The 25,489-nt window shown below is 46.1% G+C and overlaps 1 protein-coding gene across 2 annotated transcripts in view; it reads left to right on the forward strand.

The window, feature by feature from the left end:
• Positions 1-937: 937 nt before the first annotated feature.
• SH3D19 (SH3 domain containing 19) overlaps positions 938-25,489 on the forward strand; it is a 250,244-nt gene continuing 225,692 nt past the window's right edge. For both annotated transcript variants that reach the window (XM_030191649.1, XM_030191650.1), the window contains exon 1: positions 938-1,502. In XM_030191649.1, coding sequence (XP_030047509.1) covers positions 1,418-1,502 — 85 coding nt within the window. In that variant the 5' untranslated portion in view covers positions 938-1,417. The remainder of the gene's footprint in view (positions 1,503-25,489) is intronic.

The raw sequence follows: 25,489 nt of genomic DNA on the forward strand, positions 1-25,489 counted from the left end.
ATAGAGTTAGGGCTGTAATAGAGTGAACTGAAACACTCCTTCTTACCCATCCCTGCTATCACTGGTGTAAATAAAATATTTTCTGGAATGGCTGTGGGATTGCGGACCCAAGGCAGAGTGGGGCAGGGCTGGGGCAAGGTTGCCAGGTCTGCGGGTTTCCCGCCCAATTGGGCGGCTTTCCGCGACCCATTGCGGGCAATTTTTGCGGCTGCGGGAAATTGGGCGTTTTTTAAAAAGCCGCGTTGCGGTGATTGGGCGGTTTTCTGGGGCTTCTATTGGTCCAATTTGGTCCAATAGAAGCCCTGCAGAGGCTGGGTTAACGATGTCAGGGGCAGGGTTAGTGATGTCGGCGGCGGGGTTAGTGACATCAGAGGGTACGTCGGGGGCGGGGTTGATGACGTCAGGGGTGCATCGGGGGCGGGGTTGATGACGTCAGGGGCGGGGTTTAACTTTGTGTGGGTTTTGGGCTCGTTTGGGTGGGGAAAATTTTTTCGACCCTGGGCTGGGGGAGTGTACAAAAATCAGGACCCCTTGGGAGCCCTGGAAATGAGTCTGAAGCCAGGAAAAAAAAAATTTTTCTGCAAAAATGACAAACTTGAAACTCCTAAAGTTATTGTATCGGTATGCTGTACGTACACAAAAACCCGTCGTGTGGATTTTCTAATATATATATGTGAATAAACCAACCATTAAAAAAACAATTATCTTTGAAAAAATGGCCCTCTGAGAAAAGGCGCAAGTGACTAGCAGCGGCTTCGTTTCCAAGGTATTCTCCAGATCCACTGCACTTGCCCCCCCCCCCCGGGATCCACTGCACTTACCCGTCCCCCCGGGAATGCTGTTAAAACAGGAGCGAGTGGACACCCGACCGATCCAGCCCCTTTCTACCTCCCGCCGCAGGTACCTCCTCCCTTCCTCCTCTTCCTTTTGTTTTAGTTCGGCCCAGTTTCCTGTTGACACCGGAATATTTAAGTAAGTGCAGAGAGAACGAAACGCCGCCGCTGCTCGGCCCCTGACAAGTTCGTTCACAGGCTCTGGCGCTGGTTGGGGGAAAGAAATGCAAAATAACTAAATCGAAATCGGTCCGGGGAAAGCCAGAGCGAGCGAGCGCGCGGCAGCTCGGAAAGCAATCCAGTCCCCTCCCCCTCCTCCAGTGCAGATGTGCTGATTTCTGCGGGGGTGGAAAGCAGTCCGCCCCCCTTCTTCTGTTTCTACAGCTGTGGTGCAGATGTGCTGATTCCTTAGGGTGACAAGAGAGCAGCGTCTCCCTCCCTTTCCAGCTGCTGTGCAGATGTGCTGACTTGTGGATGCGCGGAGAGCAGCGGCCCCACCCCCATATATCCCAGCTGTTGTGTGGATGTGTGGCTGAGCCCCCCCCCCCCCCCCAGCCCCGCCTGTGTCTCCCAATGAGCCGCTGATGGCTGAAGCCTGGCTGGAGGAGGACGAGGAGGAGCTGCGAGAGCTCCGCAGAGGCAGGAGGTGCAGCCGAACCCCGGCGACAGGTAAGGAAACGCCCCTCTCATGCCCCCCCCCACCCACCCCCTCTCAAAGCTTCCTTTCTCTGGGTTTATGTTGCCGTCCTTGGTGTTTTCAGCTTTGGTGTTCTGAGAGGTGCAAGTGGTAAAATCTAGGGGCAGAATGGAGGAGCAGCCTAGTGGTTAGTGCAGTGGACTTTGATCCTGGGGAACTGAGTTTGATTCCCGCTGCAGCTCCTTGTGACTCTGGGCAAGTCACTTAACCCTCCATTTCCCCAGGTACAAAATAAGTACCTGAATATATGTAAACTGCTTTGAATGTAGTTGCAGAAACCTCAGAAAGGTGGTATATCAAGTCCCATTTCCCTTATTTTGGTAACTTTCTGAATGCCCCCCCCCCCCCTTAATCCAAGTTGAACAAAGATCAGACTCGTCTTTACTCATGTTTAGTACTAATGTTTTATTCTTTGCTGGATTTAACTTTTAAAGTATTTGTAAATGAAGGTTTCTTTCATTTACCCTATATCTTTTCTGGTTTTCCACTAAATCTGGTCTCAACCCCCACCCCCTCACCTCACTTCAGCCTGGTGATCAGGTGTGTAGCAGAATTTGCAGGCTGGCAGTAATTTAACAGAAGTTGGCTTTAAAAATGTCTCTGCCACAGCCAGGAGAAATGGGCCGAATCCACCAATTCTTTTTACCTAGAACACCGCTTTAAGTCTCCACCAACCTGATCAGGACTTCAACTGATGGTGAACCTCCATGTTAATGTGGCCCTCCCACCAGTTTCATTATGATTTCGTGTGAGGAATTCAGTTGGCCTACAGTGAATTCATTACCATGCTGGCCAAAAGCTCTCCCTGCATTCTCTGTTTACATGTGTTGATTTTGACATCCCGTGACACCGAAGCTGGCATTGTTTGTAATGGGAGAGCCTTGTTGATTTTAACCTTTTTAAAAAGTAAATTCCTGAAGGCTCTTTCAAGCTAAGAATCTGATGCAGACTTATAGGGCCTATGGATTTGTCTACACCAGATTCTTAGCCATACTAGAACAGACATAGTAACATAGTAGATGACGGCAGAAAAAGACCTGCACGGTCCATCCAGTCTGCCCAACAAGATAAACTCATATGTGCTACTTTTTGTGTATACCTTACCTTGATTTGTATCTGTCATTTTCAGGGCACAGACCGTACAAGTCTGCCCAGCACTATCCCTGCCTCCCAACCACCAGCTCTGGGACAGACCGTATAAGTCTGCCCAGCAATATCCTCGCCTCCCAACCACCAGCCCTGCCTCCCACCACCGGCTCTGCCACCTAATCTCAGCTAAGCTTCTGAGGATCCATTCCCTCGAAACAGGATTCCTTTATGTATATCCCACGCATGTTTGAATTCCATTACCGTTTTCCTCTCCACCACCTCCCGTGGGAGAGCATTCCAAGCATCCACCACTCTCGATGTATCTTATACTGGGTACAGGAACCAGTGCTGTAAAAATAAGTTGTAATGTTAACAATCTGTGGCCAGATTCAGAGGACCGTATCTTGACAGGAATCTGCTGTCTGATCTACAAATCTGGTTCAGTTAAATCCGTTCTCTGTGTAACCAAATAATTTTGAGGAACTTAAAGCCAGTTCTGAAATCCACCTGAAGCTCATGGTTAATAACTGTGGTTTAAAAAAATAAAAATTTGCAACTCCTGGTTTCACGTTTTAAAATTCTTTTTGCTGATGAAAAGGGATGGGACTTGATATACCACCTTTTTGTGGTAGTACTTATTTTGTGCCCAGGGCAATGAAAGGTTAAATGACTTGCTCAGAATCGCAAGGAGCTGCAGTGGAAATCGAACCCACTTCCCCTGGTTCTCAGGCTGCTGCACTAACCATTCAGCTACTCTTCCACTAATGGACATGAATTTGGCAAGTGAGCATTAGTGGATTATTTTGTGTTCTCATATGAGTAGGTCCTATTGCCTTTTTCTTGGAATAAATATTAGCCCATGTAATTAGCTCCAGAGCAGGGTTCGCATCTCAGTCCTCGGGACACACTCTTCCAGTCAGGTTTTTAGGATACCCACAATGAATATGCATGAGACACATTTGCATTAAACGGAGGTAGTACATAGAAATTTAGCTCTTGCATATTCATTGTGGATGTCTTGAAAACCTGACTGGCTAGGTGTATCTTGAGGACAGTGGAGAACCCCTATTCTAGAGTATTCCTGCATTATCTCTTGAATGGGGACTATTCTCTGGCCTTCGGCTCACTGCAGTGGATTGCTTAATGAGTAATGGGAATCAAACATATGACATAACTTTGTTCTACACATTAAGGGGCCCATTTGCTAACCATGGCAAAATCTGGGTTTAACATATGCTTAGTTGAAACTGGTCTCTAATGAGCTATGGTGCTATGATCCTTCATTTGTAATTACCACATATTTTTACCCATTAAAAAAAAAATCCTTAATTCGTTCCAGTCAGGGCAGCCTGTGAGAAATGTGGACGGATGTGTAGAAACTCAGTTGCTCAGTGGTAGGTCTGGCCCTGATCTTAGTCACATTTCTCCCTCTGTGACTCATCTAAGACAAGTTCTGCCTCCCTAACAAAGCTGGGGAGCAGAGGCTTAGCCCAGGAATTGAACAGAGGGCCTCCATATGTCTGTTCACAGTATCTCCCACTGAACTGGTTTGAAGCAGTGGCATAGCTACATGGGGCCTGGGGGGCCCGGGCCCCTGTGGATTGGGCCCTGGACCCCCCCTGCCGACGTCCCGTTCAACCCCCCCTCCCGCCACCAATCCGCCCACCTTTGCTGGCGGGGGACCCCAACCCCCCTGCCAGCCGAGGTCCTCCTCGCAAAAGGCTTCCTATTCCTTCTGTTTCTGACGTCCTGAACGTTGTACATGCAGGACGTCAGAAACAAAAGGAATAGGAAGCCTTTTGCGAGGAGGACCTCGGCTGGCGGGGGGGGGGGGGGGTTTGGGGTCCCCCGCCAGCAAAGGTAGGTGGGTTGGCGGCGAGAGGGGAGTCGAGTGGGACGTCAGGGAGGGGGGGGGGTTGACAATGGCGGGCGGGTGGTGTCGGCGGCAAGGGGGGGGGATAAAATGTGCCCCCTCACCTCGGGCTCTGGACCCCCCTCCCGCCGAAGTCTGGCTACGCCCCTGGTTTGAAGTGAGGATCAGGCAAAATGCTTTAAATAGAAACAACCTAAACTATTTTCACTCATATCACCCCCCTCCTCAAGTCACTTCATTGGCTTCCGATCAGGTACCGCATTCAATTCAAGCTTCTGCTACTAACCTACAAATGTACTCGATCTGCAGCCCCTCCTTACCTCTCTACCCTCATCTCCCCTTATGTTCCTACCCGTAACCTCCGCTCTCAAGACAAATCCCTCCTCTCAGTACCCTTCTCCACCACCGCCAACTCCAGGCTCCGCCCTTTCTGTCTCGCCTCACCCCACTCGTGGAACAAACTCCCCGAGCCCATACGCTAGGCCCCCTCCCTGCCCATCTTCAAATCTCTGCTTAAAGCCCACCTCTTCAATGTTGCCTTCGGCACCTAACCACTACACCTCTACTCAGGAAATCTAGACTGCCCCAACTTGACATTTCGTTCTTTAGATTGTAAGCTCCTTTGAGCAGGGACCGTCTTTCTTTGTTTATTTTGTACAGCGCTGCGTAACCCTAGTAGCGCTCTAGAAATGTTAAGTAGTAGTAGTAGTATTTTATATTTATTACATGCAGGTACTTTTTCTTTTCTTAGTGGGTTCAAAATCTAAACCACCCCCCCTTTTTTTTTTTTTTACAAAGCCGTACGATAATGGGCTGTGTCGGCATTACCACATCAGCAGCTGCTAACGCGGCTTTGTAAAAAGCGGGTTAAGTTTGTTTTTTGGTTTTTTTAGCAGCTGTTCCCTGATATTTTTAAGATAAGTGTTCTGTGCTTTTCAATCTCTCTATATAAAAGGCAACCCCAACGTTCTGAAGCCTCCACGGAAGTTGAGGCGCCCGAGATATCCGGTGTGCCCTGGAGTGTCTGCACCGCCCTCGCGTCAAAACGTCATGACGTCGAGGGCGGAGCTATAACACTCGAGACCCGAAACCGAAACGCCACAGGCACGGCCACGGAGGCGCAGCAAACAAACAAACAAAAAAAACCCTACCCACACACAGCGACGCGAACACCGAACAAGGCAAGTAGCTCGGAGGGAAGGGGCCCCTTGCTAGCGCCCGTTTCATTGCCCTCAGAAACGGGCATTTATTCCTAGTATTTAATAAAGAAGATATGGCATAATTGAGAGTTGGAATTATTTGCATAAACAACAACCCTTTAAACTACGTAGCACCTATGTCGATTTTGAGAAAGAGATGTATTTCTCGTGTGAAATATACCACCTTCGATAGTCTACATAAAAATATTAGAAATCTTACAAATTCTATAACAACTGCTATGACATCTATATTCACTCTTTTTATTAAATGCAGTGCTGTTACCTCAAATTTTGTTTAACACATTGCTGCCTCTATCGTTAAAACGTTTAACACATACCAACATCACTCCACATTCTTACAATCACTCATCCCTACAAACAACATAACCAGTACCATTTACTAAATATTCATACATTACTGGTGCAAATTTCAGTCCATATTCCTCATAGTCACTGGAACATGATAGATGGTCTACATAAAAATATTAGAAGATAATTGATAAAAGCTTTAGATTAACGCGGCTATTTAATTTATTTATTCTGATTTATTTACCGCCTTTTTGAAGGAATTCACTCAAGGCGGTGCTATTATTGAGTTTCATATATGTTGGGATTGGTGGATAAAAATTCAGTGTACAGAGTATTAAACTTTTAAGTGTGAAAGCATTTTGTTGACACAGTAAGTGTTGAAACATGATTATACATCAACCATGTGTTTTACTTGTGTTGTCAGGATAGTTGAAAGATAATTTATAGGTATTTGGGAACAATGAACATGGAAGATGGTGTTTCCTTCCTTGTCCATATCTATTTTCAGTAGCACACATTCAGAGATCAAGGCATAAGGCAGTAGAATGAAATGCCAAAATCATTTCAACTTGACCTGGAAGTAATAAATGCATTATGTAGGAACCCCATAACTCCGCCCTCTGTATTGCTTTTACACTAGCTGAGCTCATTCACACAAATAGATATCTGTCTGGGATGGTTTAGGTCAGTGGAGAAAAAAACTATAGCCCCTGGTCATTTTTAGTTGAGGATCCGTGGTAAGGGCAGGCAGTGTGTGGCTAGAAATGATGAAGCAGTAATGCTTGTCAGCGTCCCCCCCCCCCCCTGGTTCTCACAGACCAAAAGGTTTGCCTACCCTCAGCTTAAATACAGTGGATGCTGCTTAGAGCCAGGCAGGGGCGTATCTGCGTGGGGCCACAGGGGCCTGGGCCCCCGCAGATTTTGCCCCGGACCCCCCTACTGCTGTTAACCCTCCCTCCCTCGCCTACCGCCGTCACCTACCCCGAGGTCCGCTTCCTCCAGCTTTTTAAAATATTGCTTCAGCTGGCGGGGGACCCCAACCCCCCGCCAGCCCAGCCGCGATCTTTAACTTTTTCATCCTCGTTGACGTTACAACGTGCTGCGATGTCAGACTCCATCCAACTGGATCTAAAGATGCATGCAGCTTTCACAGCGCGCTGCACGACGAGGATGAAAAAGTTAAAGATCGCGGCTGGGCTGGCGGGGGGTTGGGGTCCCCCGCCAGCTGAAGCAATATTTTAAAAAGCCGGAGGAAGCGGACCTCGGGGTAGGTGATGGCGGTAGGCGAGGGAGGGTTAACGGCGGTGGGGGGGGTTGACGGCGGTAGGGGGGTGCTGACGGCAGTAGGTGGGGGCTATAATGTGCCCCCTCACTCTAGCCCCTGCCCCCCCTACCGCCGAACCTCAGATACGCCCCTGGAGCCAGGGCTGCCTTTCCCTTCCATGGATTGCTAACATTTTCCTTGGCAGCCTGAAACACTGGTTAATAATGGCCTACGGGCCTGGTTTACTACTCTGTTATTTCTGTAGTTCTGCTAGATGTATGTAGTGCGATACAAACCGTAGAAAAGCATGGAACAAACTACCAAACACTATAAAAATAACACGTAACTTAACAAATTTCAGGAAATGACTGAAAACACACTTGTTTGAAAAAACGTACAATAAGAATCCTCCTTAGAACTTGATTATTCTGTACCTAAACCAACCACCTACTAATCCCTCTAAACTGATTGTATTAGCCATATTATCATATTTTTTTTTCTTTTTCATTATATGTTATGTAAATTATTCCACAGACATATCTTCCTTAATTCTTACATAGTAATATGTTAATTTAGAACAAACCTCTTACTCTGTTCATAACTATATCTTTTGCAATATAATGTAAGCCACAGTGAGCCTGCAAATAGGTGGGAAAATGTGGGGTACAAATGTAGCAGATAAATAAATATATATATAATAGACAGTCCCTGGTAATATAGAGCTTATATTGTAGTCAAGGCAAACATGCAGGCCAAAGAGATTGGGAATGTCATTCATTAAGAAAATGGTTAAAAAGTAAGAAAGCTGTGATCCAGGGGGAGGTAGGTTGTCCTGCCTTTCTGTGTCAGTCGGAGGAAAGCACAGTGAATCGGACTCTAGGTGGTAAGGCCATTGTGTTCCTAGACAAACAAGGGAAAAAAATTCAGCTTTCAAATCAAGCGTCTGATAGGTAGGGCTAGGAGACATCAGGTTATGCCAATGCAGTAAGGCTGTTCATATTTCCTCAGGTAATAAAAAGGTGTGTTGACTCAAACAGGATGAGTCATTTTCATTACTTACTAACTTTTCTCTTTGTGAGCAGCTGGTGTAAGATTTAAAAAAAAATAGGTACACTACTCTCTTTTTGTAGGCCTTCCTTATGAAAGGGGAGAAAAACCGCCTTCTGGGCAGGTTAGGTCCACCTGTTCCTTTGTTTGTGGCCTAGTATTAGCATAGAAGCCAGCAGATGGATTTGGGTGAAACTTGATATTGGAGAGTTACATGCAAATCCCAGTGGAAAATGATAGACTAGGTCTGTTTGAAAAATAGCACTTCAGATGAAGCTTTGTAGAACAAGAGCTAAGTGCTTAGAATTCTGGCTGCCACACACAACCTCAAAGCATAATATATCCACTTCCTTGTATAATGGTAGATAAAGGTGTGTTTTTCTCCAAATTCTTCACCCATTTTCTTCAAATGTATCTTATGTGGAGTTCAGTTTTGCAAGACTGAGTCAGGCACACAAGTGGGCAGCTCTGTCCAGTGCCAGGGCAGAACTGCGCTCCCAGAATTCAAAATGTAATGTAAAGTTTTGAGCACATGCAGCGGTTTCCTCAGGTTCTCAGTTTTGTTTTCTGAACAGCCAAGCAAAGCTTTCCTTTAAGCTCACCCCCACCCCCCCCCCCCAAAAAAAAAAAATTGCTGTTTCTTCAAGACAATTTTTGTCATTTTTTTTCTTTGTTAAACTCTGGAATTCGTTGCCAGAGAATGGGGTAAAGGAGGTTAGCTTAGCAGGGTTTAAAAAAGGTTTGGACAGCTTCCTAAAGGAAAAGCCCATAGACCATTATTAAAATGGACTTGGGGAAACTCCACTACTTCTGGGATAAGCAGCATAATGTATTGAGCTTTTCTGGGATCTTGCCAGGTATTTGTGACCTGGGTTGGCCACTGTTGGAAACAGGATGCTGGGCTTGATGGACCTTTGGTCTGTCCCAGTATGGCAATACTTATGTTAAAAAAAAAAAGTATGTTTCAGACCTTACCCAAATTGCAGCAGAGAACCTCCGATCTCTTTAGAATACTCATCTTGCCCTATCTGTGGAGGAAAGGGATTAGTTTAATTTTTTACAGGCTTGGCAGGAGATTATTTCGAAAACATGGGTTCTCTCCACAATCCAAGATAAATACCATCTCAGATTTGTCAGCCATCCCCTCAGATTGGCCTTTTATTATGGACCCAACCTCTATTTGTGCATCTCAGTCTTTTAGAGAGGACGTCTGCCTTCTACTCTAGGCCTTCACCATAGGAGAGGAATTGAGGTTTCTGGTACCAGGACAAAATAGCCACATCAAAATAGCCCTAACAGAAAGAAAGCTGTAAAAAAAAAGCCCCTGACAGTAGGGCCTGCCCCCTACTGTTTTACCCACTGCTGCTGTGTCCCACTATTCTCTTTTCACTTCCCCCTGCTGCCATGGGTCTCTTCTCCATCCCCCCCCCCCCCCCCCCCGCATAGACCATTATCCCATCTTGCTCTCTCACGGTTTTGCTCTTCTGGCATTTCCAATTTATAATGCTGATATTACCTTCCTAAAAGCGTGGCTCATAATCTGTTTAGAGAATGTCAGCGTATCTTGTTCTGTAGATTAGCATGAATTAAACTAAATGTAAAATATGAAATGAATAAATTCTAATGGTAGATTGTTGAACTGTGTAGTTGCTTACGTTATTCATTAAAGTTTTTACGGTACTTCTTAAGAGCTATTTTGTTGGGGCTATTTTGTCTGGGTGTCCATCTAGTCTCAAAAAAAAAAAAAGCAGGCAGCTTACGTACTATACTAGCTCTGAGAAACTTCAATGGTTTCCTTCTTAAGGAAAAGTTCAGAATGACATATCTCCCTCCGTTCTTCCTTTCCTTTCCTTTCCTTTGCTCAAGGAACAAGACTGAATGTGTACTCTGGATCTCAAGGATACATTCAAACGTATTCCAATCCATTCTTGTTGTAAGAAGCCTTTCACATGGTTCCGCATAGGCAACTGTTAAATAATCTGAGTGCCCTTGGTCTGTACCGAAAAGTCACTAACTGGGTTAAAAAATGGTTAAGTGGAAGAAGACAGAGGATGGTGATAAATGGAGTTCACTCAGAGGAAAAAGATATTACCAGTGCTGTACCGCAGAGATCAATCCTTGTCCCAGCTGTTTTTAACGTGGTGATATTGTGGAAGGGCTGTTGGATAAGACTTGCCTCTTTGTGGATGATAGAAAACTCTGTAATAGGGTAGACACCCCTGATAGTGTGCATAGCTTGGAGAGGGATATAGCTAAGCTAGAAGACTGGTCCAGAAATTGGCAACTAAGATTTAATGCTAAAAAATGCAGGGTCGTGCACTTTTATAAGTATTGCCATACTGGGACAGACAGAAGGTCCACCAAGCCCAGCATCCTGTTTCCAACAGTGGCCAATCCAGATCACAAGCACCTGGCAAGATCCCCAAAAAGTACAATACATTTTATGCTGCTTTTCCTAGAAATAAGCAGTGGATTTTCCCCAAGTCCATTTTAATAATAGTCTATGGACTTTTCCTTTAGGATGCTATCCAAACCTTTTTTAAACCCAGTTAAGCTAATTGCTTTTACTACATTCTCTGTCAACAAATTCCAGAGCTTAATTACACGTTGAGTGAAGAAAGGTTCTCCGATTCATTTTAAATTAGTACTTTGTAGCTTCATTGCGTGCCCCCTAGTCCTAGTATTTTTGGAAAGAGTAAACAAGTGATTCACATCTACCTGTTCCACCGCACTCATTATTTTATAGACCTCTATCATCTCTCCCCTCAGCCGTCTTTTCTCCAAGCTGAAGAGCCCTAACCTCGTTAGCCTTGGAGGAGTAGAGTTATGTTCATTACGTGCTTTAGTTTTCTTGTGTAGCCGAGGTCAGGCATTTAGGTTGGATCGGGAGGGTATGCCTTTTTAAACAGGGTGGTTTTCAGGGCCGTGCCTAGGGTCTCCGGCGCCCCCCTGCAGTTGGCCCCGCCCCCCAAAACGATCGCTATACTACCCGCCCTCTTCTCCCCAGATCCTTTTCCTTTTTTTTTTGTTTAAATTTACCTCTGTCCGGCGGCAGCGTAGCGTTAGTGAGGAGGCGGCGCTCCCCCGCCCCGACGTGTCAGTCTTCCCTTCGCTCAGTGTCCCGCCTTCTTCTGATGTCATTTCTGATGTCAGAAGAAGGCGGAACTGAGCGAAGGGAAGACTGACACGTCGGGGCGGGGGAGCGCCGCCTCCTCACTAACGCCGGACAGAGGTAAATTTAAACAAAAAAAAAAAAAAGGAAAAGGATCTGGGGAGAAGAGGGCGAGGTAAGCATGGTGCAGCGGGGTGCCCCCCAGAGGATGGTGCCCTCCTGCCATGCTTACCTCGCTTACCGTGTCGGCGCGGCCCTGGTGGTTTTTAGTATTTTCCGGAAGTTTAGGTGGTCGTACGTCGTTTTCATGGCTTTTGGTAGCCATTCCTTTCCTAATAATACCTAACATTCTATTTGCTTTCTTAGCCGCTGCCACACACTGAGCAGAGGATTTCAACGTATCATCAATGATGACACCTAGATCCCTTTCCTGGTCGTTGAATCCTAATCTGAAACCTCGCATTATGTAGCTATAATTCGAGTTCCTCTTTCTCAAATGCATCACTTTGCACTTGCTCACATTAAACGCCATCTGCCATTTAGATGCCCAGTCTCGTAAGAGACCCAAATTAAGGGGGAGGAACGTGCCTGGCGCATGCGCAAAAGAGTTTTGCTGTAAGCGCAGCTCTTGTGCGCATATCCAGGCAAACTAGGAAGTGAAGTGCACATCGGCATCTTTAAATATAAACTTTTCACATTTTTTTTCACTTGAAAGGCTTATATTTAAAAACAAAACAGGCACCAATGTGTGCTTTCTCTTAAGGGTTTGCTTAGACCCGCACACTTAGTTTTCCCTCCCAGCACTCTAGAGGCTTGCCCAGACTTCCTTCTGCTTCTAAAATAAATCAAAATGGGCAGATTTTAAGCTGAAAAACAAAAATTAGAAATCCTCTCTTGAAACATTCCAGAAGTAGGGTTTCCAGAAGTAAGGGCAGGGTTTGTTTTTGCACTGTTCTTTGAGCATTGAGAGGGAATAGCAAATGACTTCGTTTACATCCATTTGATTACATTTAAATACAATTTGCACTAATCTTTAGCATGGCCATTGTTTTTTGTGCTGTAGCTCTGTGAACATTGTACACAGATTAACGCCGATACTAGTCCAGCGCTAACTGGCTCTAGCGCCAGCTTTTAAATTCTGAGCATCAGGCCATGAGTGCTGAAGTGGTTTGTTTTGGTGTAGTGCTGCTGAATATCTATAGCGAGCATCATCTAAGGAATTTATCTTGATAACAGCAGCCATTATCCAAATAATTCCTTTTGAATATCGGGGCCTACATTTGTACTTGAATTAATTGTGGGTGAATTGACTTGCACCAGGGCCGGTCTAAGGCAGGGGCGGTCGCACAGGGCCTCGTACTCCTAGGGGCCCCGCCCTGCATCTCTGGCATGTCTGTCTTCCCTAGGGTTACCATATTTTGTCCCCCAAAAAGGAAGACACATGCCCTGCCCCATTTCACACCCCGCCCCCTTTCACGCCCTCGCTCCGCCCCCTGTCACATTTCCCCTCCCCCATCACACACCCCGTCACTCCCCGTCCCTGTCAAAAACCTCCCCTTACCTTACTACTGCCCTGGTGGTCTAGTGACCTCTTCGGGGCAGGAAAGAGCCCCCTCTTTCCTGCCTGGAGCGCTGCCCTGCATGCATCCTTCCTGTTCGTGATCTCGGCGCCGATTCAAAATGGCCGCCGAGAGTTAAAGTCTCGCGAGGTCACTTTAACTCTCGGCGGCCATTTTGAATCGGCGCCGAGATCACAAACAGGAAGGATGCATTCAGGGCAGCGCTCCGGGCAGGAAAGAGGGGGCTCTTTCCTGCCCCGAAGGCGGAAGAGGTCACTAGACCACCAGGGCAGTAGTAAGTAAGGGGAGGGGAGGCTAGCAATCTGCCTGTGTCCGGATTTCGGGACAAACGGGCAGATTGGCAAAACCCGCCCGGTTGCCCGGACATGTCCTCAAAAAGAGGACATGTCCGGGTAAATCCGGACATATGGTAACCCTCTGTCTTCCTGTCTCGGAACACCTCCCTGCTCCATACCTTAATGTGCATCCACACTTCAGTAGAGATCATCAGCAATTTTCATATCCTGTCAGCTGCTGCATCCCACCCCCTTTTGATGCCACTTCCTGCTTCCACAAGGGTGGGATGCAGCAGCAAGGAGGTTATGGGCTCAGCAGCTGATGGGATATGAAAGTTGCTGCCACTGTGTGCCACTCTGTACTGAAACATGGTGGATGTATATCAACGTATGGGGTGAGGTGGGGTTCCGAGAGCTCTAAACCTCCTTTTAAACTGATAAATTATGGCTTATGGTGGTGAGCATTGGTAGGGGGGTGCACAGGCATGGGCGGGGTCCCACCGAACTGGTCTGCACAGGGCCCCGCAATTGCCAAGACCAGCCTTAATTTGCACAAGGTCATAAGAAGTGTCAGTGGGTCAATTATATCTATGTTGGAAAGCACAGATTTTCACGGGTTCCACACGACACGCTTGCCATAGAATCTCAACTTGGCTGTGGCCTAGTTCCAGTCTCTGTTTACGTGACTGCTCTGTGGTACAGTCTGGCAATCTCCTGTTGGAAGTTCCATGAAAAACATGGATTGACTGACTTTAGTCAGCATTATCAGTCCTTCAAAACTAGGAGGTCACTGAACAGCTATACCGCCTCCTTTTAAGTACAAGCACAGAAGAATAGTTTCTCAGTTTGTTCTTCCATGATAGTTTCCGGTAGGCATAAAAGAGAAAAACCAGGAAGAAATGAAAATGTAATTAAACATTACACAGTCTGATAAGGAGCAGCTAAGAGGAATGATATCAAGTGTAAATGTCACTCTTTCTAGTTCATATTTTAGCTAACATTAACAAACAAATCTGTATTTTAAAATTCCAGTCGTAGCCTTGGTTTTCTTAGGAAACATGAAGGAGACGGAGGACTAGGCTGCTGCACCAGCTCGCAATCCCATGCTTCCTGTCAGTTCTGCTGGTGAGAGCATTAATGCACCTTTTGCTGGGCTGCCGATTAGCTACGGGGGGGGGGGGGGGGGGGGAGGGATGGAACAAAGATGTGGTGGCAATGATTGGAGCTAAGGGGAGGGAAGGAGTGGAAATTTACATGCAAATCAGATTTTTTTCCAGGTTTCAAGGATAGCCACATTTTGACAAGTAGTTCACATGTCTGTACAGGATTTTTTTTTTTTTTATATATATATACTGTGTGGTAATTTAATAGGGCACTTTATCCTGAAGGGCTTCTCTTGAAAAATAGTGTGATATAGTCTGCTCAGTAATAACTCTTAAAGTGCAGCCAGGTACTGCCCAATAGTAACACCATATAAATCATTTGTGAGAATAAAAAAGGCTACAAAGCTTTTCTAGCAGATGCTGTGTGATCTTAATGCCGGACCTGCTCCATTACTCTTTGCACTGCTGGCTTTGTGCGTTGTCCTTCTAACAGTAAAATGACTTTATAAGCCACAAGCTGCCCTCTTTCTGCTCAGGATGTCATCAAAGCTGTCACCAGTTTATTGCGTAAGAGCTTCATGGGTTGGGCGATCAAAGGCCAAACCCCAGATGTGCTGTGACTGTGAGAATAAAAGAGGATGTGGAAGACAGCTCTGCAGAGCGATTATGTATGTGAGTGGCCCAGGAGTGTTTAACAATGTGACTTTCAACAATATAAGGACATTTTATGTTATGTTTAATTAAAACTTGATATACTGCCTTTTCATGGAAAATCAAAGTGGTTTGCATTTAAAATATTTGTAAAAAAAACAAAAAAAACAGGAAAGGAACTACAAAAACCCGACAGAAAAGGTGTAGCAAAGCAAGAAACAGGAGGAGTGGCCTAGTGGTTAGAGCACTGGTCTTGCAATCCAGAGGTGGCCGGTTCAAATCCTGCTGCTGCTTCTTGTGTTCTTGGCAAGTCACTTAACCCTCCATTGCCTCAGGTACAAATTTAGATTGTGAGCCCTCCTGGGACAGAGAAATATCTAGAGTACCTGAATGTAACTCACCTTGAGCTACTACTGAAAAAGGTGTGAGAGAGCAAAATCTAAATAAATATTTGAGATTCTACATGAAATGTTAATGTTGCTATTCCACTGCCAACATTCCATGTAGAAGCCTGCCCTTGCAGATCAGCAACCCGCGCAGGCTTCTGTTTCTGTGAGTCTGACGTCCTGCACGTACGTGCAGGACGTCAGACTCACAGAACCAGAAGCCTGCGCGTCCGCAAGGGCAGGCTTCTACATGGAATGTTGGCAGTGGAGGAGTAGCCTAGTGGTTAGTGCAGTGGAACACAGAATGTTGCTACTATTGGAGATTCTACACGGAATGTTGCTAGTGGAGGAGTGGCCTAGTGGTTAGAGCACCAGTCTTGCTATCCAGAGGTGGCCGGTTCAAATCCAACTGCTGCTCCTTGTGATCTTGGGCAAGTCACTTAACCCTCCATTGCCTCAGGTACAAATATAGATTGTGAGCCCTCCTGGGACAGAGAAATATCTAGAGTACCTGAATGTAACTCACCTTGAGCTACTACTGAAAAAGGTGTGAGCAAAATCTAAATAAATAAATAAGATTCTGGAATCTTAAAGAGTGACAAGATTCCATGCAGAATCTCAAAGAGTAGCGACATTCCATATAGAACCCCAAAGAATAGCAAGATTCCGGAGTAAAGGAGCGGCCTAGTGGTTAGAGCACCGGTCTTGCAATCCAGGCAGGGGTGGCCGGTTCAAATCCCACTGCTGCTCCTTGTGATCTTGGGCAAGTCATTTAACCATCCATTGACTCAAGTACAAACTTAGATTGTGAGCCCTCCTGGGACAGAGAAATATCCAGTGTACCTGAATGTAACTCACCTTGAGCTACTAATAAAAAAGGTGTGAGAGAGCAAAATCTAAATAAATATTTGAGATTCTACATGAAATGTTAATGTTGCTATTCCACTAGCAACATTCCATGTAGAAGCCTGCCCTTGCAGATCAGCAACCCGCGCAGGCTTCTGTTTCTGTGAGTCTGACGTCCTGCACATACGTGCAGGACGTCAGACTCACAGAACCAGAAGCCTGCGCGTCCGCAAGGGCAGGCTTCTACATGGAATGTTGGCAGTGGAGGAGTAGCCTAGTGGTTAGTGCAGTGGAACACGGAATGTTGCTACTATTGGAGATTCTACATGGAATGTTGCTGAATGGAGGAGTGGCCTAGTGGTTAGAGCACCGGTCTTGCAATCCAGAGGTGGCCGGTTCAAATCCCACTGCTGCTCCTTGTGATCTTGGGCAAGTCACTTAACCCTCCATTGACTCAGGTACAAACTTAGATTGTGAGCCCTCCTGGGACAGAGAAATATCCAGAGTACCTGAATGTAACTCACCTTGAGCTACTACTGAACAAGGTGTGAGCAAAATATAAATAAGTAATTATAGGACAGTGGCATAGCTATGGGCCCATCCAGCAGCAGCATCACACTGCTCTCTTTCCTCTGCAGCATTCTGGCATCTGCCCTCCTGTCTTTGAACCCTGTCCCCATCCCTCTTCAGCAGTGGCATTCCTGGCCTGGATGGCACCCGGGGCGGAGCGCTGATGCGCGCCCCCCCCCCAACACTAAATGACACCTTCCCCCCCTCCGGCGAAATGACACCCCCCCGGGTGCACGCCGCTGGGGGGGGGGGGTGCCGCAGCACGCGCTTGCTCCGAGTTCGTTAAACTTCGCTTCGCTGCAGCTCCCTCTGCCCCGGAACAGGAAGTAACCTGTTCCGGGGCAGAGGGAGCTGCAGCGAATGAGCGACGAAGTTTAGCGAACTCGGAGCAGGCGCGCGCCGCGGCACCCCCCCAGCGGCGTGCACCCGGGGCGGACCGCCCCCCATGCCCCCCGCCCCGCCCTTGGTACGCCACTGCTCCTCAGTGTACCTAACAGGCATCCCCAGTGCCTGCAGCGATTCATTTTTGATGTCTGTGCCGGCCCCACAGGCTTCCATTTGCTGCGTTCCACCCTTGCTGATGTCACTGCCTGTTTCCTGTCTGGCAGGACGCCACAGATGGAAGCTTGTGGGGAAAGCGCAGGCATGACCAAGTCTTTCTCCCTAAACCTACCACTCCTCTTTCCCCATTCTCTCTCTCTATCTCTGTGGATAATAACACTCTCATCCTCCCTGTCTCATCAGCTTGTAGCCTTGGGGTTATCTTTGACTCCTCTCTCTCTTTCTCTGCACATATCCAACAGACTGCTAAAACCTGTCGTTTTCTGAATAAAAAGATCTACATTTATCTCAATCCTGAAGGCCCAGTGTTGCTTTTTTTTTCTGTTTCTGTTCATGCTCATATGCTGTTTTACCCTCTCTTTTGTTATTTTGTTTCTTTCTCTATATCATCACCGAAATTTCCTTTCTGAGCACACTACCAAAACCCTTTTCCACACTCTTATCACCTCTCGCTTAGACTATTGCAAACTTGCTTCTCACAGGTCTCTCACTAAGCCATCTTTCTCCCCTTCAATCTGTTCAAAATTCTGCTGCAAGGCTTATATTCCACCAGTGTCACTATGTTCAAATTAGCCCTCTCCGCAAATCACTTCATTGTATCCCTATCTGTTTCCGCATACAGTTCAAACTCCTCTTATTGACTTACAGGTGCATTTCACTCTGCAGCTCCTCAGTACCTCTCCACTCTCATCTCTCCCTGCACTCCTCCCCAGGAACTCTGTTCATTGGGTAAATCACTCTTTTCTGTTTCCTTCTCTTCCACTGCCAACTCCAGACTCCGTTCCTTTTATCTTGCTGAATATCGGCTGTAGGTGATACTTCTAGGTATTGTTACCCAACTCGATATTCAGTGTCTGTGCTCAAACAGGTCTAATTTGGCTGATGGCAATAAACATTTAAAAAATGTGTTAAAAAAAAAAGGTTTGGACAGATTCCTGGAGGAAAAGTCCATAAACCGTTAAGGTAGATCTGAGGGAAGCCTCTGCTTATCCCTGGGGTTAAGTAGCAGGATTCCATGCTACTTTTGGGATTCTGCCAGGTACTTGTGTCCTAGACTGGTCATGTTTGGAAACAGGATACAGGGCTATATGGACCCTTGGTGTAACCCAGTATTGCAATTCTTATGTTATATTCTTATGATTGATAGCTGAGATTACATTACAGTTAGCACTTATAGGGCGCAAATACCCAAATTTAGTCCAGTGCTACTTACAATTGAAGATTAGGGCACTACCCTAGAGCATATACAGTACATTAAAATCATAAAACAGAACTATCATGATAGTACAAACTTCTAGATTAGCCAGGTTTTTAATAACTTTCGAAAGATCTTATTAAGCTCGTGACATATATTCTGTGGCAATTGTCAACCAAAAAAGGAGAGAAGACACTCCTACATAAAAAAAGAAAATGCCAAAAAAGAGGCAAAGTAGGGGTGGGCCAAGGAACTTCCAACAGAACAGGTATAAAAACAATCTTTTATTGACAATCCACCAACAGTAAAAAAAAAAAAAAAAAAAAGACCACTTTGCTGCCTGATATGAAAACAGCAAAGAATGTTCTGACTTAAATTATACCTTGAGGTAGAGGCTGGAGCATCAAATAATGCCTAGAGCTGCTAACATAATTCTTACTAAGTACAGAAATTAATGCTACCATGTATTGCAAAGCAGTGGCGTAGCTAGACCTGACATTTTGACTGGGCCCAGAGCTAATATGGGTGGGCACTATATATATATAGATATCAAACATATAAACGGCGAGTGACCGTACTCACTCGCAAATGCGCAGTACAGACTTCCCTGTCTGTCCCGCCCCCGCGTCAATATGTGATGACGGGAGGGGCGGGACAGAGAGGGAAACTGTGCCGCCGAGGTTGCTACCCCTCCCCCCCCCACTCTGCGTCGCCGCCGCCACCACCCCTCCACCCGGCCCGGGCCCTCTCTTCCCTTCTAAACTTACACATCCATTCGCCGAACACAGCAACGCACATCAGCTGAGCTGCCCCTTCCTTCTCTGCCTGTGTCCCGCCCTTGCTGACGTTACGTCACAGGAGGGCGGGGCCACAGGCAGAGAAGGAAGGGCCCACGGCAGCTCAGCTGATGTGCCTTGCTGTGTTCGGCAAATGGATGTGTAAGTTCAGAAGCGAAGAGAGGGCCCGGGCCGGGTGGAGGGGTGGCAGCTGCGGAGACTCCGAGGGGGGGGGGAGCGGTGACGACCTCGCGGGGGGGGGAAGGAAAACTCCAATACCAGCCCGTTTTTACGGGCTCAACAGCTAGTAGATATATATATAGAGAGAGATGATGATGTTAAAATTATGATGTAAAAAAAAAAGCATTAACATTTTATTACGTGCTGGGCTAGTGGGCTGGGCTGGGCTGGCAGCTGCTTGGCAGTAAAGCTGCACCACGGTTCGGTATCGACGAGACTGGAATTCGATTCTCGAAGAACCTTTCCCATGTTTTCCAGGGCCAGGCTCGCACTAGTTCAATGCTCAGCAGCTCAACCCTGCATGCAGCTATTTTTTTAGACTGCCCTGATGGCCACGAGCGAGTGGACGGAGCGGAGTGAGAGTGAGGCTGAGCATGCTGCCGAACACAGCCACGTCATACGGTCGGGTCATACCGCGTAGGATGGAACAACGAGCTGCGACACGACCTGCATTTCAGTGCCGACTCCCGACTCCGAGTCTGCCTCTGCAAGCCCGAAAGGTAGATGGGCTGGACTCGCTGGAGCCTAGAGATCAGCTGAGCAGGTGCCGTGTGCCTGGTACGCTACGCGATGACTCGCGTCACACAGTAGAAAACGTGATAAAAGGCTGCTGCAGTGTGTGCACTTGGGTGGGTGGGTGGGCCTGAGCCGAAATTGGATGGGTCTGGGCCCACCCATAGCTATGCCCCTGTTGCAAAGCTAATCCATATAGAATTAAAATTTTCAGTTGTGATTCCAACTTATATTTGACTCCATGAATTATAAAGTCAGGAGTTAAACACTTCTGACGCAGATGAGTAATAAGTAAAAATTTCATCTTACTAGTATTCAACTTCGCTTGAAATAGCTGTCACAAGAGTCTAAACATTGTAGCCCCTGTCTAATTTTGGGTGCAGCATGCTGGATTTTATTAGCATCAAGGCAGGCAGGCAACAACTGTGTTGGAAGCTCAGGTGTGGAGGGAAGGTGAGCCAGCCCAAATTTTTAAAAAGGTGTGATGCAACAAGCCCCAAGAAAATCGTGTCTGGACAACAAACTGGTGAGAATATGTTGAACAGACCTGAACTTGCACAGTGCCAGCATTTGTGATTCACACTCAGACGGGAAAAACATGAAGAAAATCCTAGAAGCAGAAAAGGTTTTAAAGAGATTTTTCAGTTGTCTGTTAAAAATCCTCCTTTGTATGTAGCATCACAATCCAAAGTGAGAGAGAGGTTCAAACCTATCAACTCTCTTGCAGGAGTAGAAGAAGTACTGATAATAAAAATCTTGATACTATATTTTGCTTTAGATCTGACAAAGCTCAACCAGGGGCGTAGCCAGACACCCAATTTTGGGTGGACCTGGGCCCAAGATGGGTGGGCAGAAGAACTTCGCCTTGTCCCATAAGTGATTTGGTATCTCCCTCTCTCACCTGCATGCCATATGATTTCTCAAGCATCCCACTCCCCCACATGCATTTTAAATAGCAGATTTTCACTGGCAGTGAGCAGCAACTAATACACGCTGCCCTTGTTGGCCCCACAGCCTTCCCTCTGATGCATCTTCCTGTTTCCGCATAGGTGGGAATACATCAGAGGAAAGGCTGTGGGGTCAGTGCATGCAGTATGTATCAGTCGCTGCTCGCAGCAAGTGAAGATCTGCTATTTAAAAGGTATGCAGGAAGGACAGTTGTTGGGAGTTTTTAGCTAGTGGGGCTTTGGGATCCCTGCCAGCAACACATCATAGGTGTGCTGCTACTGAATGGGCCTGAGCCCAAAGTGGGTGGGCCTGGCTGGGCCACCCTTGGCTACTCCACTGCTCAACAAGATAAATATCTAAAGCAAAATATAGTATCAGATTTTAATAATCTGTTCCTCTTGTATTCCTGCAAGAGCAGTTGATAGGTGAGAAAGGCTTGAACCTATCAACTGCAGGAATTCAAGCCTTTCTCACTTTGATTGTAACTCCATTTGAACGGTGGCGTGATTAAACCTTAATACAGGATACTGTTTCCTCAGGAGGATTTTAATTTATTCTTTCCAGAAGATATCTTCTAAGGGTATGAATAGCCACAAGTAGCCACACCTGTGACACTGATGTTTTTTTTCTGCTTTCCTAATAAGCAGAGATGCCAATGCTGAAATCAAGATGTATCTGTCTCTGATTTTTCAAGTGATGTAGAATGCCCCCCCCCCCAAAAAAAAATAGTCATTGATGACAACATTTTTGTGGTGCAATACCTGACTGCTCTCTAGTGTTCTAGAGGTAACAGTATTTGGCATGAGCGTCAAGATGACTCCCAGAAGAAGCAGACTTTCCAATGACCATTTTGAACACTAGGTTCTATTACGTGTTAACAGTGGTGCATCTTTCTAATTAGTCGCTAGCGTTGCACATTCTAGCTATTAAATAAAGTAATGGAACTTGCTTATTTTCTTTTCTCAAGTCTACTGTGTACAGCAAGACAACATCCCTCTGTTTTTCTAATCGTAGGAGAATCGGCTTCAGACACTCACTGAGTGTCTGAAGCCGATTCTCCTACGATTAGAAAAACAGAGGGATGTTGTCTTGCTGTACACATTCTAGCTATTGTAATTTTGTTCTCGGTGTGTGTAAATTTTTAGGGGGGGGAGGGGGGAGATCTGAGGTCAAAGTACCATAGTTAAAAATCATAGTTATTTTTTTATGTAACTAATTTTGCAAAAAAAAAAAACACAACCCCATATTTTGTAACTGTAGTTAAGTGCAACTAGTAACTGTACCTAGTTACATTAAAAAAAAAAGTTACTTGCATAGCACTGCAAGCACTGAACTTGAACAAGTCTTCTTAAAAGTTTTTTTTTCCCTCCGTTTATTTAATTTTTAGATTTTACAGTTGGCATTTTATATAAACAAGATGCTTAACATCTTCCTTTCTCTGGCGCTTTTCATCTCCTTCCCGACGAGGAGTCCTTGGCATTCACAGCTTGTTCTTGGCATTATGAAAACTTATTCCGCTTAACATTTCCCATTGTTTTGAAGTTACGTAAACCGGAGGGCTGCTGTGCTGACCCTCGACAGCTCTCGGAACAAATGCGAATTGAAGGGCATAAAAGGTGAACTCTAGGAAGTGAGTGCTTAAGAACAGAGGGCCACAGTCATCAAAAGTTGCACACTTTTGTTTTCCCAACAGTGTAACATTACAAAGGTCAATAAAACTCAGAAGCAAGGGAATAAAAGATCAGAGGACATGGTCCAGAGTTAGGAAATGAGCATGCTGATACACTGATTTTATCTAGCAAACACTGATGTGCTGAAGTAAACTCCTGTTTGTCTTAAGAGTGGTAGCATTACAAAATTCTACAGTAGTGTATTTCCCATAGGGAGGTATTTTCTTCATGTTGACATTTGACAGACTGCAACAGTGTTTCAATAGGCTGGTTCAAAGTTAATTTACTCAAAATAGAATCTATTCATTAGCGTCCCTCTGGACCGGCCCAGAAGACTGGTGGGTTGTGCACGCCTTCCAGCAGGTGGAGACTGAGAACACTGAATCTTAAGAGAGCCAATAAGAGCCCGGCTCAGCCCTTCAAGCCTCCATATTCTCAGTCTCCAGCAGGTGAAAGATGCGCTGAGCCCTTCAGTCTTATTCTTTATTCTAGTTCTGTTTTAAAAAAAGTATTTCTTCCACAGCCACATATACTCAAGTTGCTGACTCAGGTACGGAACCTCCTCGGTCATAGACCCCCATGTGCTCGGGATTATCTTCAGGTACTGGGATCAATAGCAGTGACCATAGAATTGATGCAGTGGGCCAAGGCTCACATGTTGAGTCTCCAGCGGTCAATTCTTTCCAGGTGGTCTCCTCAGCCAGACTCCTTGGGGGTCAGATTGCCTGTGCTAGTGAAGGTACGTCAGGATTTCAGGTCGTGGCTCCAAATGAGCAACCTCTCGAAGGGAGTACAGCTAGACCCTCCGTGCCCGTGCTAGATGGAGGTGACCACAGATACCAGTCTCAGGGGCCGGGGAGCTCTTTGGGTCATCTGGCACAGGGGCGATGGTTCATACAAGAAGCAGGTTACTCCATCAATCTGTAGGAGACCAGAGCAATTTGTCTAGCTATGAGCAAATTCCAGAGTCTCCTTGATGGCAAAGCAGTGCGAGTGTTGTCGCACAATGCGACGGCGGTGGCATACGTCAATCATCAGGGCAGCAGGAAGAGTCCCACGCTTGCACTAGAAATGGCTAGGCTCATGTCCTGGGTGGAGCAGCATGTCGAGGACTTGTCAGCCTCTCATGTCGCAGGAGTCCTCGTGCAGACCTTGAATCCAGGAGAATGGTCTCTCAGCTTCAAGGCATTCAAGCAGATAGTCCACAAGTGGGGCATGTTGGTGATGGACTTGATGGCAACTTGCACAGAGACATCCTCCCTACCAAGAGATTCCCCTACAAAATTCATTTGCAGCACTAGAGACTCGAGAAACAGAACTGAAGGGAAGCCAGAGTCCAACTCAAAGGAAATCACATTTCCAGTACACTGAAAGGTCTTGCTGCTAGGGGACTCCGAGTCATTACATTATAAGCTGACTCCATGGGCCCAACAAAGTAGTATGCCTTCCAGGCTCCTCAGCTAGAAGAAATACAAACCAAATGCTGAGTGTGATTAGAGAAGAGAGTATAGATTCGAAGGCTGATGTACTGAGGAACTGAGTTCGATTCCAACTTCAGGCACAGGCAGCTCCTTGTGACTCTGGGCAAGTAACTTAACCCTCCATTGCCCCATGTAAGCCGCATTGAGCCTGCCATGAGTGGGAAGGCGCGGGGTACAAATGTAATAAAATAAAAAAAATAATACATGTGGGAACAAACGATCTGGCCAGGGATAAGCATACTTGTAGTACAGAGCTTTCCAGATGCTGGGGAAAGGGTTGAGGTGCTTGGGAAGGACTGTGGCATTTTTCTGAAATACTGTCTGCCTATGGAAAGGGTGAGGAAGGACTACAAAATACAAAGAACATCAATAGGTGACTCAAAACGTGGTGCCAAAAAGAAGGTTTTAAATACATAGGAGGATGAGGCAATATATGGAAAAACAAAAGGCTATTTTATAATGATAGGCTACATCTTGAAAAAGGATCCTTAGGGAGAAATACAGGCAATGCATTTCTAGGCATTTCAACTAGAAGGTGGGGGTGCTAAATGGAAGGAGGTGAATTCCGGAAGTCGCCCCCACCAAAACCAACAGCCGAAAGAGAATTATTTGAAATAAACCATCATAGCAACTCAACTATCAGCATGAAGGTAGATGGGCAGACAAAGGAGAAGGAGACCATAAGTAACTGGAAATGTATGTGCATAAATGCTCAGTCTATGCAACAAAATTCATGATCTGCGAGCTCTGATGCTACAGGCAGGCTTGGATATTGTTTCTATCACAGAGACATGGTTCAATGAATCCCATGAATGGGATGCAAACATACCAAGCTATACCCTATTTAGGAAAGATGGAGATGGTCAGAAAGGTGGAGAGGTCCCTTTATATGCGAAAAAACAATAGTAAAACGGCTGAATGCAGGGTCTGGGGAGTTGAAAAAGCAATGTGGATTGTATTAGAAAGAGAGGATGGAACATCATCCACATGTGTGTTGTCTACAAACCTCCAACACAGATAGAGAAGATAGACAAAGATTTGGTCATAGATATCCAAAAGTTGAGAATGAAGAGGGTGGTGCTGTTGCTGGGGGATTTCAACCTGCCAGATGTGGATTGGAAGGTTCCATCTGCAGAAGTAGAACGTTTGTGAAAGCTTTAGAGTGCACTGAGACAAATGGTGGTGAAAACCACGATGGGAGGGATGACGCTAGATCCTGTGCTCTCAAATCGACATAGTGTGTCCAATGTCAGGGTGGATGCCCCCGTGGC

The sequence above is a fragment of the Microcaecilia unicolor genome, chromosome 2 (assembly GCF_901765095.1).
Source record: "Microcaecilia unicolor chromosome 2, aMicUni1.1, whole genome shotgun sequence".
NCBI classification, from domain to species: domain Eukaryota; kingdom Metazoa; phylum Chordata; class Amphibia; order Gymnophiona; family Siphonopidae; genus Microcaecilia; species Microcaecilia unicolor.